Source organism: Nematolebias whitei, chromosome 19, assembly GCF_014905685.2.
Source record: "Nematolebias whitei isolate Nwh7 chromosome 19, NemWhi1, whole genome shotgun sequence".
NCBI lineage: Eukaryota > Metazoa > Chordata > Actinopteri > Cyprinodontiformes > Rivulidae > Nematolebias > Nematolebias whitei.
The window spans coordinates 14,044,519-14,062,048 of record NC_056516.1 but is presented as its reverse complement, the minus strand read 5'-3'; the positions used below and the strand labels follow the sequence as shown (position 1 = coordinate 14,062,048).

The 17,530-nt window shown below is 40.9% G+C and overlaps 1 protein-coding gene across 1 annotated transcript in view; it reads left to right on the top strand.

Moving 5' to 3' along the window:
• Positions 1 to 414: 414 nt before the first annotated feature.
• Positions 415 to 17,530, top strand: part of tent4a (terminal nucleotidyltransferase 4A) — a 26,699-nt gene continuing 9,583 nt past the window's right edge. Inside the window, exons 1-5 of the mRNA XM_037693342.1 lie at positions 415 to 1,420; positions 7,524 to 7,647; positions 8,322 to 8,368; positions 8,464 to 8,584; positions 15,598 to 15,705. Coding sequence (XP_037549270.1) covers positions 624 to 1,420; positions 7,524 to 7,647; positions 8,322 to 8,368; positions 8,464 to 8,584; positions 15,598 to 15,705 — 1,197 coding nt within the window. The 5' untranslated portion in view covers positions 415 to 623. The remainder of the gene's footprint in view (positions 1,421 to 7,523; positions 7,648 to 8,321; positions 8,369 to 8,463; positions 8,585 to 15,597; positions 15,706 to 17,530) is intronic.

Sequence of the window (17,530 nt, the reverse complement as noted above, 5' to 3'; positions counted from 1 at the left end):
ATAAATACAAATAGACTGTGCATCGTTACTAAAGTGATTTGTCTAATTTAGTTTAAACTCTTCTCAGGAAGAGCCCTATGAGTGACGACAAAGGGATGGGGGGGATTCCCTTTGATCTGAGGTGAAATGGTGCGTTTAATGTCTCCTGGTTTTTTTCTGTTTCCATCTCGGAAAGAGCCCTACTTCTAGAATCATATTCGTTGTTTGAACTCACAGTTAAATTGTATATTTAGCGAATAAAAAAAGTCCAAGTGTTAATTTTTCACGGTCTCCGACTGTGGAGTGAGAAATGAGTGGGTGGATGGATGGAGGGGGAGGGGGGGTGCAGTAAACGTTTTTTAAAAAAAAATCTGATAGTGCGCATGCGCACAGATTTTGAAGGGAATATACGCCATATTGAATTCCCGCAGGAATCAGCTAGCCTTCTTGCTGCTAGCGGTGTAGAGGGGCCAGATAATCAATGGTCCTATTTCGGTATTTACTTTATTTATTCTCGCGTCGTAACCCCGAATAACGTAAGCGAGCCTCGAAAGGTCCAGGGAACGGCGCGGAATCACGACGGGCTCGCTAAAGATAAAGGTAATTGTTGGGGGGGGAGGGGGGTTACCAGAGAGAGAAGTTGAATGGATCCGAGGGTAGCCTGGATTCAGCCCGAACAGAAAGGACCTGCGAACGCCTTATGGATGCACGTCTGGGAGACCTCTCAGGGAGCGGGGACGCTCTCCGCTCGGCAGCTCCACAATCAGAACCACAGCCAGTTCGTCGGCTATGCGGCACTGGATGTTTTAAAAAATGTGGCGACCGCAGTTGCTTCGAGCAAGGCGAGCTCTTGCAGCAGCGGTAGCGTCACGGGCAGCCGGAGTAACGGCAGCAGCCATCACAGCATCCCTGCACCGAGCGGTGGTGGCACGGCGGTGTCCAGCGGGACCGGACGCAACTCTTCCACCACGGGGAACGTCGCGGAACCGCCGGGCGAGGACAAGATCCTGCCCCAAAAGAAGACGAGCTCCGTCTCCCCCTCGTCTTCCCAGGAATCCGATACCGAGGGTTTTTCTTCTGGCTGTCCGCTCGAGAGGACTATGGGGGGAAATGTGACGGGCAACTTTAATAAAAACGTCGGGAGCACGATGTTGTGCTCGAGGGACGGCGGCGTGGAGGATAACGTAAACGTTTGTCATCATGGACACCTAGAGGAACAGCCAGCTTTAAGTTTACCGCAGAACTGTGGGAAGCGTCACCAGCAGGTCCCCCCCTCCGTACACGCTAATCACTCATACAATCACCACCCGGGCCGGAGGAAAAGTGACAATAAGGCGAGCACGTATGGAGCAAATTACTGGCCGGCAAACTGCACTAATGGCAACTGTCCGAACACTTGGACGCCGTGGAAGACGAGGACGTACAAGCCGGGGGTGCTCGGGTGAGTTCCAGAACACTTTGTCTCCGAGTCAGGGTTTTTAAAACTCGGCGTCCGCCTCCTCGCCGTTACTAAAATGTTCCAGAATTTGTTATTTCAACAGAAATTGAAGTAAATATCACGGTTAATATGGTTTTACAAACACCATGGCGCGCTATAGGCTTGTTTAGCTCGTTGTATTTGATTTTCTGTGTTTTCTTACCGTTGACTAATTTTTTTTTTTCTTTTCGGTTAGGCAGTTTTACGGGCAGAACAAGACCGGTGTTGTACCGAATAAGGCGCCCCTAACGTGGAAGGCGTTTTCCGTGCATTTAAAAAATGAAAAGCTTTTTTTTTTTTCATTACCCCGCAAGAACACGTTTATCTACAATTATTTTATCATCATATATGTATCATATATGTATGCTTTTTTCCAGGGGAGGAGGGAAATCCGATAACATTTTAAAAAGCAGAACATCCGGTGTTCTGTCGAATTAAAAGCACGACTTCCTTAAAAAAGAACTTCGCATACACATAGATTTCAAAATAAAAAAATATATATATTTTTTTATAAAAAAAACATCATATTCTTTAATCTTTTCACATTCAACGAAGCTTATTAGTGGTCAAAGCTCTAAGGAGCTTCAAACGTACCTATCTTCCTGGGGGTATTTTATTCTGTAAACACCGGATACTTGAGGAGTCTGTATACTATCTATTTTTAAGTTTTTGTTTGAAATTTTTTTTAACTTAAAATTCATTTTCAATACAAAAAAAAAAAAGGTAGAAAATTAAAATATATAACCAATAAAACTTTTACTGACAGGCATGAAAAAGCAACTAAGTATTTTGTATGAGTAACTTTTTGTTCAGCATACTTTTGACTCTTGCATCTTGTTAATTTTTCAGAAATTTTGCATCAGTATAGGAAAACATTACATACCTACGATTTAATATTAAGGTTTTCTAATCTCATTAACGTTACATAAAAATTGTATTATTTATTAGCGATTATTGCACTGTTTGGTGTGTTTTACGTGTGTAATTGGTTAGTCGATGTGTAATATAAAGAAATAACAAATTGATCTATAACATACAAATATTGTTATTGTAACTCCACACTAAAACACTGGATGTTAATCTTATTTCAGGTTTATTAATTGATCGACAAAGGTCAATAAACAGTTCTAGAAAGTTGTAGTAGCAGCAGTAGTTTAGGAAGTAGAACGTTTTTCCTATGAAACTTTAAAAATGAATAACATTTCTGCTCAACAGCAGCTCCATGGTCACAGCCATGAGCTGGTTCTCCTTCATGCAGCTTGGGACATTTATTCTTTTTAAATGTGGGGACCACTGTTGAATTGGACAAACTGTTATGTGGTATTTGTAATGGCTGGTTGCACCCAATGGGGAATTTTATGTACTAATTAGTATTTGTAACAAAAGAAGAACCTTGTGTAGGATTTAAGGATTCCTAATGTCTGATACTCAATTATTGGTTTACATCACAACGTTATATAATAGCCGTTTGTTTGTTTTTACTCATTTAGAAGTCATAGACAAAACACATGTAATTTTTAATTTTTGGTATTTACTAGCTCAGATTTCGATTAGTAGAGTCAGTTTCGATTCAAATTATTTGTGAAATCAAAGTAGCGCTTCAGTGTATTTAATTTTGATCCTTTACACAAGTGAATCTTACTCGGAGGACAAATCAGTTTTTATAAATGGGAAAATGCCTTTTATTAATAACTGCTTATTTGTGGTACCATTTGGTTTGGATTTTTAAAGCATTTTTTTTCTGCTCGTTGTTGCTACAGGGAGGATTGGTTGTTGGAAAACTTTTATTTTGGGGGAGTGGGGGGCAGAGTGCAAACTGCACAAAAGTCTGACAACTGAATAGCAAGTGGCCATCAGGGCACTAACGATCCATTGTTAGGCTGGTGGTCCTCCTTGATCATGTGAACAGCAAGTTCTGGCTATCAACAACAAACTGGTTGATCCACTGTGAAATGGTGCTATTTATAAGACTGAGTTTAGTGCAGCTCCTCAGACTGAAGAAGTCTTTTGGATTAAACATGAAACGTTTCAACAATTTGTATTTATTTTTAATCTGTCCAGAGGTCCTAATTTACAGTAGTTTTTTTTCTACCTGGGTTATTGAGCTTCAGGATACTGTAAGTCTGACAAGATTTACTGCGGCCTGTCAAAATGCCTCTAGTGCCGGCTGATGGGACCTGCCACTGGTAACATTTGTCATTACAAAACTTGAAAAAGGACAATCATCTCTAGTTAAACTACAGCTTTTCTCCGAAGCTGTAATAAGAAAAGAGACTAGAAAGACAATGGGGTCGTTATCACTGGAGCTTGATGTGTTTTACCGTGCCAGGTGTCGTTACAGAGGGAGTAACAAGTGTGACCAACCACTGTCTGTCTTTGCCCTGCTACACTTAATGCAATCAAATATTAATGCAATCAAATAGTTGTTCTCTTGGGTCTGAGTAGCATTTGGAAGAGCAGTGCAGCAGTCTCCACTGTGTATACAAGTAGTACATTAAATTATACCACTTTAACAGAAATGTTTTAAAACCTACTCTGAACAATTACAAAAAAACACTTTTTTAATGTGTTTGTACCATACCTGATGGGCCCTTACGTACAAAGTGGTCCTGTGGTAGAAAAATAAGATGTTGATTATTTTTCACCCTGGATGCATCTTTTTAAACTTCAGACACAAACTGTGAGAAAATGACGATGACCACACCTGTTTTTGGTTCTACCATCTGTGCTAGGGCATCAAATTGCATTATACAGGTAGAAAAATAACATTTTTATCTACTTTCTAAAATTAATCAAACACGTCCATCTATCCATTATCTTTACCTGCTTCTCCATACCAGTACCAGTACATATCTTTTGACTGGGAAAGGTACATATCTGCGGTTTTAAAAACTTTTTCTCCCAACTATTTACAGATTTAGGAAAAAGCTTAAGACACACTTTTTCCGATTTCTACGTAACATGCACAACAATAATCATGAACTTGTTTTTGTCAAAGGGAAATATGGTCATATAACAACAGCCTCGCATCTGATTCACAGGAGGAACAAGTGTACAAACATAATGCAGCAAAGAAGTCACAGATATTTACACGTTCTGTGTCAAAATCCACCTTGAACTTGTGTAACACTCAACTTTATGTACTTTACAGAAAAAGCTGTCACGTATCAACATCAAGCTTTTAAACTTTCACACACTGAGCTCCCGCTGATGGGCTAACCTGCTGCATAATACCAAACTAAAAGAACAACTTGTCCAGTCCAGATTAGCAGCAGGTACTGCATGGTGACCCCATCATCTCCACAGTCTTCCTCTGTTGACCACAAAGAACATGACGTGCATTTAGATGTTAGATTTTAAAAACAGAAAAGGACAGATGTGCATGAATGACATTTCACCCGCTCGATCATCTTTCTCTGGATCTGCTCCCAGACACGTCATCCATCTTCTGTTTAAAGCGTGGATCCAACACAGTGGCCGCTTGGAGAACGTTCCTGATCTCATCATTCTGCAAAACACGTATTCTTAAAATGTTTGATCAAGCCACAAAGATATTTCTAGTCTTCATGAATTTCTTTCCAGCTGCCTGCCTCAGTCACTCACCTGGTAGCACTGGGATGGGTTTGCCCAAACCTGATTTTTAAGGTTGGATACAAACACCGTGTCTCCCTCTTTCACAGTCGGATGTGCCTCAAGCTGTTGGAGAATGTGCAGCATCTGTCCACATGTGGAACTCATTTCTGAAGACACGCAGCGTAGGGACATGTAGAGAACGTTCATGAGATTGATGAAGTCTGCTGCTCTCTGAAAATCCTCCTGTCAGCCGAGCAAGCCTGTATGAAAATGAATACAGAACACACAGACGGCGTTAGAAATAGTCTCTTTCTTTCTGACCAAAACCCCTAACTTATGGGGGGGTTAAGGGTTTTGCTCAAGGGCCCAGAGTGGGGCAAATGAGGGTGGAGACAGGTGTGGGTGTTTCACCTTTCCCACCCACATTTTGATGTCGTCGGTCCAGGGAGTTGAACTGCTGACCTTCCGATCACAGGCCCACCTTCTCTAACCTCTGCTCCACCACTCCCCCAATCACCTGCTCTGTGAATCTCTCCAGCATTGGGTAAAGAGAGTCCCAGCGTGTTCTCACTTCAAGAATGAGTGAGTGTCGGGGCAGCTCTGATAGAAACAAGAACAGTCCTTTTTTAAGTCATTTAGCAGGTTCTTTTTATCTTAGGAGACAAACATGAATTGTATTTAAAATAAGTAGTCAAATACTATAATTCTACTCCCCAGAACTCACAAATGGTAATAGGTTAGTCATTACGCACACCAGTTAAATAAAGTGAACTTTGTGTTACGTAAAAGTCCTTGCTTCTCCTGGAGAACCACCTTTGCCATCAAGCACCTCTTCATCCACACAGTGATGGTTCGGACCTTCCTCTTCATCCACACAGCGATGGTTCGGACCTTCCTCTTCATCCACACAGCGATGGTTCGGACCTTGGCCACCCACTGTTTCACTGAGTTTAGGGAGTACAGACTTCGTGCTGCTAGATGAAGCATGTGGGCAAAGCAGCAGTTTCATGAATTGCAGGCGTGTAGTAATGCCCACGTCCATATTGGCAGCGTTAACTACAGTGATTGCTACAGCTTTGTCAGAAATACCAAACACAACTGGTCTGAGCTTTGTACGTTTGCCCTCCAGCCAGCACGAGTGCAACAGAGCAGACGTCACTGAGCTCTGAAATTACATTGGACTTCTTGACCTTATACCAAGATGGGATTAACTTATTTGATAAGTAGTCACTGGTAGGTGGTGTGTACGTGGGGTTGTTGGATTGCACCATGTCCCTTCAGACATGTTACTGTGATGTTTGCTCAGGGTGGATTATTAATTAGCTTAGCTCTATCATTATTGCTTAATTAACCTAACTGTTGGTGATGCCACATCTGAAAGGGATGCAACCTTTTCACAATATATGCTGTAACTTTTCGGGTGCACAAATCAATTAGTTGCGTCGACATCTTTCCCTTGGACGCTATGGTGGAGGTGGTCGCACTGATGTTGATCAGTTAATCAATACATTTGATCAGCATCACCTGGCTGATACTGAACCTCTTAAATTTTATAAAAGCAACAAGGTGGACTAGGCCTGTCGCAATAAACAGTAAATCAATTAATCACATGATGAATGAAAATTATCAACCTTTTCATTTATCGTCTTTATTGTTTTTCCGTCTCTCTCTTTCTACTGAAGACACTGGATGACAAAAGGCTCAACTCCAGTGCTCTTCACTGACCCCCTCCCTTTCTCTTTTCTTAATCCATTTTTACTTGTACAAAATTGCATCTTTTGATCGTTAAAATCAGCTAAGCTGAGAAGCTTAGCTACGAGCTAAGCTAACAGACCAATCTTGGGGAAAAGCCTCCGTCTTGTCCAAGCTCCAAAATTCACAGTTGAAACCCGTGCCTTCGTGTAAAAAGTTGTTTTTCTCTGCAAAAGAAACTGATAACTTGTTTACTGACTTTTATTAAAAGCTTTGTGTGACAAATGCTATGCTAAAGAGCTCAAACCACACAGAACGTCCGCCATTTTGAGAACCGAAAAAAAATGGAGACAGCCCATGTCACGTCAAGGGGCCTCCCTCCCATTTTTCTGAAAGAGACACGCTGCTCAATCCCTCACTATCCATCCTTCAGTTCAAACTGTCTTATACTGCCATCTGGTGGTCAAAAAAGTACTACATTCAAAACAAATTACCAACATTTCTTATTAAATTTGACAATAATTACTAATTATCGTCAAATTTCAGACAATATTATCGTTTATCATGATAATTTCTGAGACAATTAATCGCGCAGCAAAATTTGTTATCGAGACAGGCCTAGGGTGGACTTATTTTTTCCACGTTTTTTCCATTTTGGCTTCGTTTTTGTTTTAAAATGGTGAAATAGTCTGAGAGTCGACAACTGAAATGATTAACTTTTGATTCTTTCAGTTCAGAGTTTCTCATTAGTCTGTGTGTTGAGAGTAACCCTGTTTTTTTCTTCTCCTCCTCCTCTGTCCAGACTCCACGAAGAGGTGGTGGACTTCTACAACTTCATGTCTCCCCGGCCTGAAGAGGCAGCGATGAGGAAGGAGGTGGTGACGCGAATAAAAAGGATCATCAACGAGCTGTGGCCCAAAGCAGATGTAAGGCGTTGTTCGGCTGAATTAAGTTACGACGAGGAAAGACGTATTCAGAAGTGTTTCTGCCTTATATTTGTGAAATAGTGCAAATCGTCCAGTGATGTAGGGTTGATAGAATTCTCTGCTTTTTACTTGATCACACAAAGCACAAGCAGGGGGGGATTTATTGGCTGCCAGCTTTTCCCATTTCCACTGAAAGGCACATTGTCAGGTAAATGGATGGAGCCTGTCATTTGTTCCAGCCTCCTTTTCCCTTTCAGTCTGTTATTCCTGGCCTGTCCTTGTGCTGTTGCCTTGTCGTATTTAACAGGAGGAAAAGGAAAGAACTCTATTCTACTTCCTCTGGAGAGCTTTCACTTGAAGCCCCAAAACAGCCTTTTTGTTGTGAAATCTTTGTGTACTTAAGTTGGCAGCATATTAAGCTTGGCAGTGTAGTGTGTCCCTTAAGTGGAACCCAGGAAAGCCTCGTTGATGATAGTTGGATATCATTATCAGCCCAAGGAGTATGTATTTCAGTAGGTTCTACAGCTGTCCAAAAGAATGTCACCTACCCCTTTAAGAATACAACTTGACACACAAAGTGAGATTTCTTTTTGTAGGCTGTGATTATCTTACATTTTCAAACGTTTCTATAAAATATTTGGTCATAGTTTTTAAACCTGTCCATTTTCTTCTAGGTTCAGATATTTGGCAGCTTCAGCACAGGGCTGTACCTTCCGACCAGGTATGGTCTTGTTTGCAAATGGAGACAATTCAAACTGTTACTGTAACTTTTGGTACATTTTGTTTAGTGTGAATGTTGTATTTTCTCACACTAAGTGACATCGACCTAGTCGTGTTTGGTAACTGGGAGCGACCCCCGCTGCAAGAGCTGGAGCAGGCGCTTCGTGAAAACAATGTGGCAGAACCTGACTCCATTAAAGTGTTGGACAAAGCTACAGTGAGTAGAGGCGACAGCGCTGCATTTCTCTGCTTTTCTGTCCTTTTGAAAAACTGCTGCTGTTCTTATTTTGTGTCAACGTTCCTTAAATAATGCCAAACTATTTTTTAAGCATTTTAAAAAGAGAACCTATTTCACATACAATGATTTATTGTATAGCTTTCTTTGTCTTGACAATTTGTTCTCTCCAAATTTTGTACCCCATCGCGGCGCAAGTAGGGGGGATAAAGAATGCGCTCCACCTGTTCATGTTGTGAACATAATTTTAAAAAATAAGCAGCGAGCCAACTTCCAGTTTGGTCTTTTGAGGAAACTATACTTTCTAGAGTTTATACTGGGGAGTGGCGATGCAGACGTAGAGAAGGCGAGACTGTGATGGGAAGGTCGTCGGTTCGACTCCCCCGACCGACAACATCAATATGTGGGTGTGAAAGGTGAAGCACTCACACCTGCCTCCACCCTCATTTTCCCCTCTGTGCCCCTGAGCAAGGTCCTTAACCCCCACCATCTGCTCCCCGGGCACCCTAGATAGCAGCTCTGCTCCACACAGAGGCTGTGGTAGCTCGGTGTCTGGTTGTGTCAGGAAGGACATCTTCTTCGGTGATGATGCTCCCTGTAACTTTGGTGCTCTGACATCTAAGTTCAGACCCACAGTTAAAAACTTGGGGGGGGGACATTTGATAAGGACTTAAAGTTCGATAAAAAAATATCCTCTGTAGTCAAGGCCTGTTTTTATCAGTTACGTCTTTTATCCAAAGTGAAGCCTTTTTTAAATTGTTCTGACTTGGAAAAGGCCATCCATGCTTTTATAACTTCAAGGCTCGACTACTGCAATTCCCTGTATGCAGGAATCTCCCAATCCTCCATTAGACGCCTTCAGTTGGTCCAAAATGCTGCAGCTCGACTTTTAACCAACACCTCCAGACGTGAGCACATCACCCCTGTTTTATTTTCTCTCCACTGGTTTCCAGTCGATTTTAGAATTAAATTAAAAAATTTATTGTTCACTTTTAAAGCTCTCAATGGTCTTGCCCCACTATATGTGACTGATCTTGTAGCTGTCCGTGAATATAGGAGAACACTGAGATCTTCTAATACATTTCTACTCTCTGTCCCAAAGTCCAACTACAAACGATGGGGTGCCCGGGCCTTTTTGGTTGTTGCACCCAGACTCTGGAACCAGCTACCTCAGGACCTGCGCTCCATCACTGATATGGAGCATTTTAAATCTAATCTTAAAACCTTTTTATTCAGGCAGGCTTTTAATACCTAGTAGTTCTTTGACAATCTTGCTATGTTTTAATTGTTTTTGATTTTAACTGACTAATTTTTTTATTCTTAATTGTTTGTTTTTAACTTCTGTATTGTGCAGCACTTTGTGCACCTTTTGGCTGCTGGAAAGGGCTCTATAAATAAAGTTTGATTGATTGATCCGGCGTAAAAACAGTTGCCAAGTCTTCGTGTGACTTAGTTCTCTGTGGTGACCCGTGAAGAAGGGAGCAGCCAAAAGGAAAAAGTCTTTCTAGATTTTATATTCTATAAAAGTATAGTTTCCTCAAGTACTTGGAGTGGTCCTTGTGGTGGCCAATGTTGACCAAGGCCGCTCCGCCATTGCACCTGATCATGGATAAAATTGCTTCCTCCGCTCAGACAAGCAAAATTAAATAAATGAATATTCAGTTTTTTTATATAGCGCCAAATCTCAACACAGTTCGTCTCAGGGCACTGAACAAAAGCATTCACATACATAAAAAGACAAGTAGAAATGTTTTCTATCTAAGGAAGCCAGCAGACATGTTGAATCTTCACTTCGTAGCAGTCTCCCATCCTGAGTAAGAACAAAGGAGACAGTGGAAAGAAAAAACTCCCTTTAACAGCAGGAAACCTCCAGCAGAACCAGGCTCAGGATGAGCGGCCATCTTCTTCGACTGGCTGGGTTTGAGAGAACAGGAAGTAGAAACAGACAAACGCAGAACGACAGGTCCAGGTGTAGGTGCAGGTGTACCTCCTATTGGAAGAAAGACAAAAACACGTGTCAAGATGAAAAAAAATACAAATACACACAGGTAGAGTAGAGCGAGTAAAGACAGTAGCAGAGTGAGGACATGTGGTCAGTTTGTCCTCCAGCAGTCTGAGCCTATAGCAGCATAACTTTAAGGGATAGCTCAGGAAACCCAAGCCGACCCTAACTATAGGATTTATCAAAAAGGAGAGTCTTAAGCCTAATCTTAAAGATCAGTGTGCTAAATGTAAGTTGTGCAGCATCTTTATAAGTGTTTGTTGGAAAAATATTCAAGTGGATTTCTATGTAAAAACTTACAAACCTTACCTGTTGTCCTGATAGCTTCTTGGAGCTGTTTTAAAATGGCAACGTTTTGCTTTTGAAGTGGGTTTATTTGAATTGTACTGATGGGCTAACAATGACTAAATCAATTGAACCCACAGCACAGTGATTCATATAAACTGTAATTTCAGTCATTACAGTCTTATCAGTTTGACATTGCACGGTTATTTCAGCATAAATATTAGCAAATTCCTGTACAACAACCTATGGATGCTCCTGAAGTGCTACATGTTGCTACTGTTGGTTCTTTTTGTGCTTGTAAATATGGTAATCACAAGCTTTGTTAAAAAAAAAAAAAAAGTCATACAAAACTTGCAAAGGTGTAAGGGCTTATTAAATTGTGTTTTTATGAACTGCTATACAACACTTCCTCAATCAACAAGTTCACACACTGTGTTTCACATCTTATTACCTATCAGCTTCAGCTGGGGCGACCCTATTCCCCTTGACTGACAAAGAGGCAGGCAAGGAGACGAATGGACAGACTAGATTATTTCAATAATCGATTCATCGGGCGATTATTTTTTCGATTAATCGATGAATCGGCAAAAAAAACAAACGTTTTAATTTCCACCCCTTTATTCCAAAATTGAACATTTGACTGACATAGCAATTCACACTAAAAACAGGTTGCTATTTTACTATTCTGTTAGTAAAATATTGAATAATAAAAAAATAAAAGTTAGTCAAATAGCTTAAAAAAATAAATGTACACAAAAATATGTAGAAATGTATCTTTATACCTGCACAGTATGTAGCTACTTTGTAAAATGTGTCCTTGAGGAATCAATCAACCTTTATTTATACAGGTAAATCCCATGTGTCCTTGAGGAAGAGTGTAACCTGGATTAAAAGTGTGGATTATTGTAACCTGGATTAAAAGTGTGGATTATTGTAGTGAAGCTTTCGTCTTCAACCATGGACAGAGGCCTCATGTTAGTGACGATCATTTAAGGATGTTTCAGTGAAGACAGCTGCTGCTGTGGTGTCCATGATGTCTGTCCATCATGAAGTGTTGTTGTTTTCTGGAATGATACAGTAAATATGTATTATAACATAATTTACAGCAACTCAAGAAATGCCTTGTTTCACTTACAGTGTTAGGTTCAGGCAAAAGTAGCTAAAAGAGCAATTAAACACACACACACACATAAATTACTTAATTCCACACATTTGAGTAGATGTAATAAATTACTTTAATTCCTGTTTAAATGCAATTCATCCTGCCATACATGCAGTGTCTTCAGACTTTGCCAGCAAAGTCAAAGTTGAAGCTTAATCATTAAATTATTATCTTTGTGTTAGATTTATTTATAAATCACATTTAAACACTGCTTGTACCAATTAAATTAAATAAAAAGTAACACACACGTTCTCTATCACCGCCATTAATCAGATAAACAAACAAACAAACAAACAGCTTCATCTACCAGAGAGACTGACGTTACGTTTTCTCTCTTGAAACAGAACAATGTGTTAAATTGTAGAGACTCACCTGCAACACGAGTTGGGAGTGAAACACGTTGTATCTGCTGCAGCTCGTGACTCCGACATGTTTACGTTTATCTCCGTGGTTCTCTCGTGTCGTGTCGGTGATTTTCAAAGCGGCATGCTTCTCATTTTTTATCTTTGTGAAGTTCTCCCACTCTTTGGAGGACTTGGGTCGAACAGTTTTCGCTGCGTTGGTCATTTGTAAAATTTACTTAATTTCCTTTGAAAACACTCTGCTCTGCTTCCTCCTCCCCCCTCGCTCTGTTCAACTCGCGCTGCAGTTTTTTTTTTTTCAAACTTTATTCAGTCAGTCAGTATTGACAATGAACTGCCTGTGAACAAAACGAAACGGCTCTGCAGCGCCGTGAAAGATGCATAATCGCGCGACACAACGAATCGATAACGAAATTTGTTGCCAACGCTTTTAATCATCGATTTTTATCGATTATATCGATTCGTTGTTGCAGCCCTACTGTCATTTATCTTCTGCATCATGCTCACTTTCACCTGGATGTCAGCGATGGCACCGTGGGAAACATTTGTATACGTCCATCGAAGGTGGACGTATTATGGCAGAGTGTCCGTCCATACGTATGAACGTTAAACTGTCTCCAGTCCTGTTCATAACATCTGTACACATGCATCATCACTAGACGGAGTGGCGTGTACACTTTTCATCACCCCAGCGTCAAAGTCAAGGTCATAAATCAAGGTCAAAGGTAAAACAAGGTCTTTACTTGTCCGGGCCATACCCTTTGATCCTCACAAGGTAATTTAACAAAACTTGAAACACGTTTGTACCAACACTAGACAGCGTGTCACATAATCTTTTAATCACCCCAGCTCCACGCAAATTCATCTGCCTCGAAGCTTCGTTAAACTATTCAGAGCACTGTGGTCTAGCCGGAAGGTTTGTGTGTTACACAACAACGCTAGCGCTTCCGCTAACACGTATGTGCTAAGTTTGTAGCAATGGAGGGAACGGAGACTGCGTAGAAGAAGAGCCCCGAAAACTGTCGAAAGTTGGGACCATGTTAGGCTAAAGAGAGAAGACAACACGGTGAAATGCAGCCACTGCAAAGCAGAACTGGAGTAACCACAACAGCACGTCGTCCATGTTGCAGCGTCTGAAGAGAAAACACCCGCTGTAGCATCAAACTCGTCCGCAGCTGCAACAGGTATCATGTTCTCTTTACGTTCACCTAAATGTGATAATCTGTCATGTTATAAATGTAAAATGAGACCTATTTTTGCTAACGCTAAATCTACTGACTAATCACAGTGGCTACCTGTCGGGGTCTGAACGTTGTGTGAGGAACAAAAACTGCAGGACTTGATGCAAGTTTGTTAAAGATAAAAGCAGCAACAGACTGATACATTTATTTATTGTTGTACTTCCATCCTGACTCAAATGAGATATTTAGGGTGAATATTTCAAGTGTAACTGTATTTACACGAGTTAGTAGGATTTTTTTACCTTCTTGCTGCTGTTTATGACTAAAAACTGTGATTAATCATCATTTATTACTACTGTCCTATTTGTTTATAGCTCCGCAATCAAGACTAAATAATAACAGTCTGCAGAACTCAATGTACAAACTCAAAACTGTACATTATCTATCTTACTCAGTTTCTAACATAAAGATTCAGTTTTCCAATCCATAAAAATTTATAGCATTTAGATTTCTATGTGATGGTTAAAAATAATTCAGTGACAGAGTTTTAATTAAATCATCCTCAAACCTCACACATAAATAAAAAGCATAAATCAAATACAACTGACACTAATGTTACTTTGATTGCAGCAGATCATCAGAAAGTGTAGATTACTTAACAATATTACATAATTTTATAATATCCAGTGACGTACACTTGAAAACTTATTAAGGCATAACAAACAAACAAATAATAGTTTTCTTCTTCTTCTTTCCAGTAGAGTCGTACGTTGGACAGCTTCGTACAAACGGCTCCAGGATGTTGTTTGTGCAGCAGCTGAGTTCACAAACAGCATTTATAATCTGATCATCACAGACGTGTCCGTGGTGGAAGATGGAGGATCCAGAAGATCATCTCCACCTTCAATCCAAATGATATCCTTCCTCCCAGATCCTACTTTGTAAATTCCGTTCCGTTTTCCAATCCATAAAAATTATTTTACAGCATTTAGATTTGTATGCGATGTTTAAAAATAATTCAACTTAAGCAATAAAATATTTTGAAAAAGAGGAATTAAATTGCTTGTTTATTTAATGTTCTTTTGGAGCTGTATTTGTATCACTCATAAGACGAGTACGGTAGTTACTGCAGAACCTGACAAATGTCGTTTTCGATTACTCGCCAGAATAATCTATACTCGATTACTAAAATATTTGTTTACAACAGCCCTAATGGTTATACACGATCTTTTCTTGTCCGGGCCATTGCTATAGGCCGCTGTAGTTTGATGATGGGTGTTAAATGTGCCAACTGTGGTGCTCGTTCTAAACTTCAGTTTTTCTCCGGTGCCTTGAGTAACATTCCACTTTCTTTGCTAAGTGAGTATATAGTGTGCTCGGTATGTGCGTCAGTTCCTCCACTGTCTCCTGGGTTACTGATTATCTGACAGATAAGCCTCAGTATGTAGAGCTGGGGGGGGGGGGGGGGGTTATCCAAGTGGGTCTGTGGTGATAAGCAACACCAGACTACAGTTGCCTTTTCTAAGGAAACTAAAAGCTCCTTTAGCGTGTGCAGCAACTGGAGTTATATTTTTTCATCAGTTTGGGGTGTAAAGTGCTGTTTACTGTTCTGTGGTCTGCTGGAGGTGCAGCATCAGTGTCAGAGATGCCCCCCCAAGCTCAGCAAACCCATCAGTAAGGCTGGTTAGAATCATTAAGAAGAACACAAGGAGGTCACTGAACAGACTGTTCTCCATCATGGATAAACACCCCACAGAGGCAGGTGCCCCCCTCCCCCAAAATAATTATTCTTGCCTCTTTTTACTGTTCCTGTTTTAAAGACTACTATGGTCCTACATTTTTAGAGACCAATTTTAGTTACCAACCTATATTTTTATGTTGCATCATTTTAAAAGAATAGCATTTACTGTTGACGTGTATTGTCCTCTTCCTTACTCTTTGTGCTGCTGTGGCAACAAAGATTTCCCTCATGGGATTAACAAGCGTTTGTTGTTTTCTTTCAGGTGCCAATCATCAAACTGACGGACCAAGAGACGGAGGTGAAAGTGGACATCTGCTTCAACATGAATTCTGGAGTGAAGGCGGCAAGCTTCATTAAAGACTACTTGAAGGTTAGAGGCACCTCATGCAGGCAAGACCTACAGGTGGAGGATTAGCACAGAAGATCCTCATGTGGATTAAAATAGAAACTATATTATATATTACAATAGTTTCTAAATATAACGTTGGAAATTCTGTTTGGCAATTTGACAAGCCAGCGTCACTCCTGGTCCAGCAGTCTGCAACAACTGCACGGGTAGGATTTAACACAACCTGTGTTTGAGTGCTGCTTAAGAGCTTGTTGCCTAATCTGTTCCGCTGCGTGACGTTTTACCTCGTGGCTCTGAAGGAATTCCTGCCTTAGGTGGATTATTTTCGGTGCGCCAGACCAGGCTGTTACAGGAAAGGAATGTTTCTGTTCCAGTACGATGTCAGATTATGTCTTTTGTCCATTGCTGGTTTGCTTGCTGAATTCTGATTCTATGGGAATACGTGCCAGAGCTTGAACATGCGCCATGTTGACATGGCTCTGCATCGTTTCTCTTGTTGCAGTTATTGCGTGGGCGTGACAGAGCGATGTCACGGATGGGTCACTTCAGTCTGTTCTCAAATGTCAAGTTTTCAGCTGCTAGAGCTGCGTGCATCCCAGTTTTGATTGTGAATCTTTAAAAAATACTTGTAAAGTACACCAAACTGTTGCTCCTCCTCACATTGGAATGTGCTAATCCAAGAGCTCATCTTGGCTTTAACCCCTAACCCATTTCTGAGCCTCTGGTGGACTTTAAAGCATTTCATAGAGACAGTTTTGGTAAAAACGGCCCTAAAAACATTAATAACCAGACTTTAAGAAAAAGTTTAACAAAAGTACGTCCCCCAGAAACCATCTTATCAGCAGCAAACTGGTTGGTCCACTGTAGGAGTGTACTGCTTGGTGGGGAAGCGGTTTGTTTGTGATTCCTCAGATTGAAGAAGCCCTTCGGATGAAGGGCGAAACATCTCTAAATAAAAACCAAAAGAAACTGTCCAGTTGACCTGACTGAACATTAGCTATGTTGACATGAACATTGGACTAAACGGCCATTCAGAATAAAAGTGTGTCGTGTAAACGCCCCGTTCAGATTATTTTTTATTGATTCAGCTCGATCCGAATGAATCTGTAATCCGAATGAGATGGGTGGTTTATGCCGATTCATAATCTGAACGGTGTGCATGTAAACACTTAATCTGATCATTTTATTCCGACTGTGTAAAACTGACCTGATGGCGCATGTGCGACGTATGTCAACCTCACGTATTTCCACCTGGCTACAGGCTAATATGTCGGGGAAGCAAAACTGGTCGGTGAGCGGCACAACATTTCTACTAGAAACTGTGAAAGAGCTCAAAATCACAGTAGTCCCTCGCTACTTCGCGGTTTGTTTATCGTGGATTCGCTCTGTCGCGGCTTTTCAACATAAGATCGTATGACGCACAGTTAAGGCTGATTGATGGATGAGCCACACGATCGGCATGGAATTTTGATTTAAAATAAATTATTTAAAATTATTTAGCACCTGCTACATCTTTGTGCAGCCCAGAGCTGCAGCAAAAGCGTCTTCCTGCCTTTGTGCAGCTCTTACTGCAAGATAAGCTTCCTGCTAAAGCTGATCAGCTGTTTCTCCACGCAGAGCCAGGAAGTGGGCGTGGCCAAGAACACTTGCAGGTGGATGAATGCAGGTGGCAGAGAGCTAAAATCATGACATGCTGTTCACTTTTAGAGCGTTTAGAGTTTAGAAATATTATTTAGAATATTGCAAGAGTGTGGGAAGGGTTTTAAAACACAGACAGACAGCTAGATAGATAGACAGACAGACAGACAGACAGACAGACAGACAGACAGACAGACAGACAGACAGA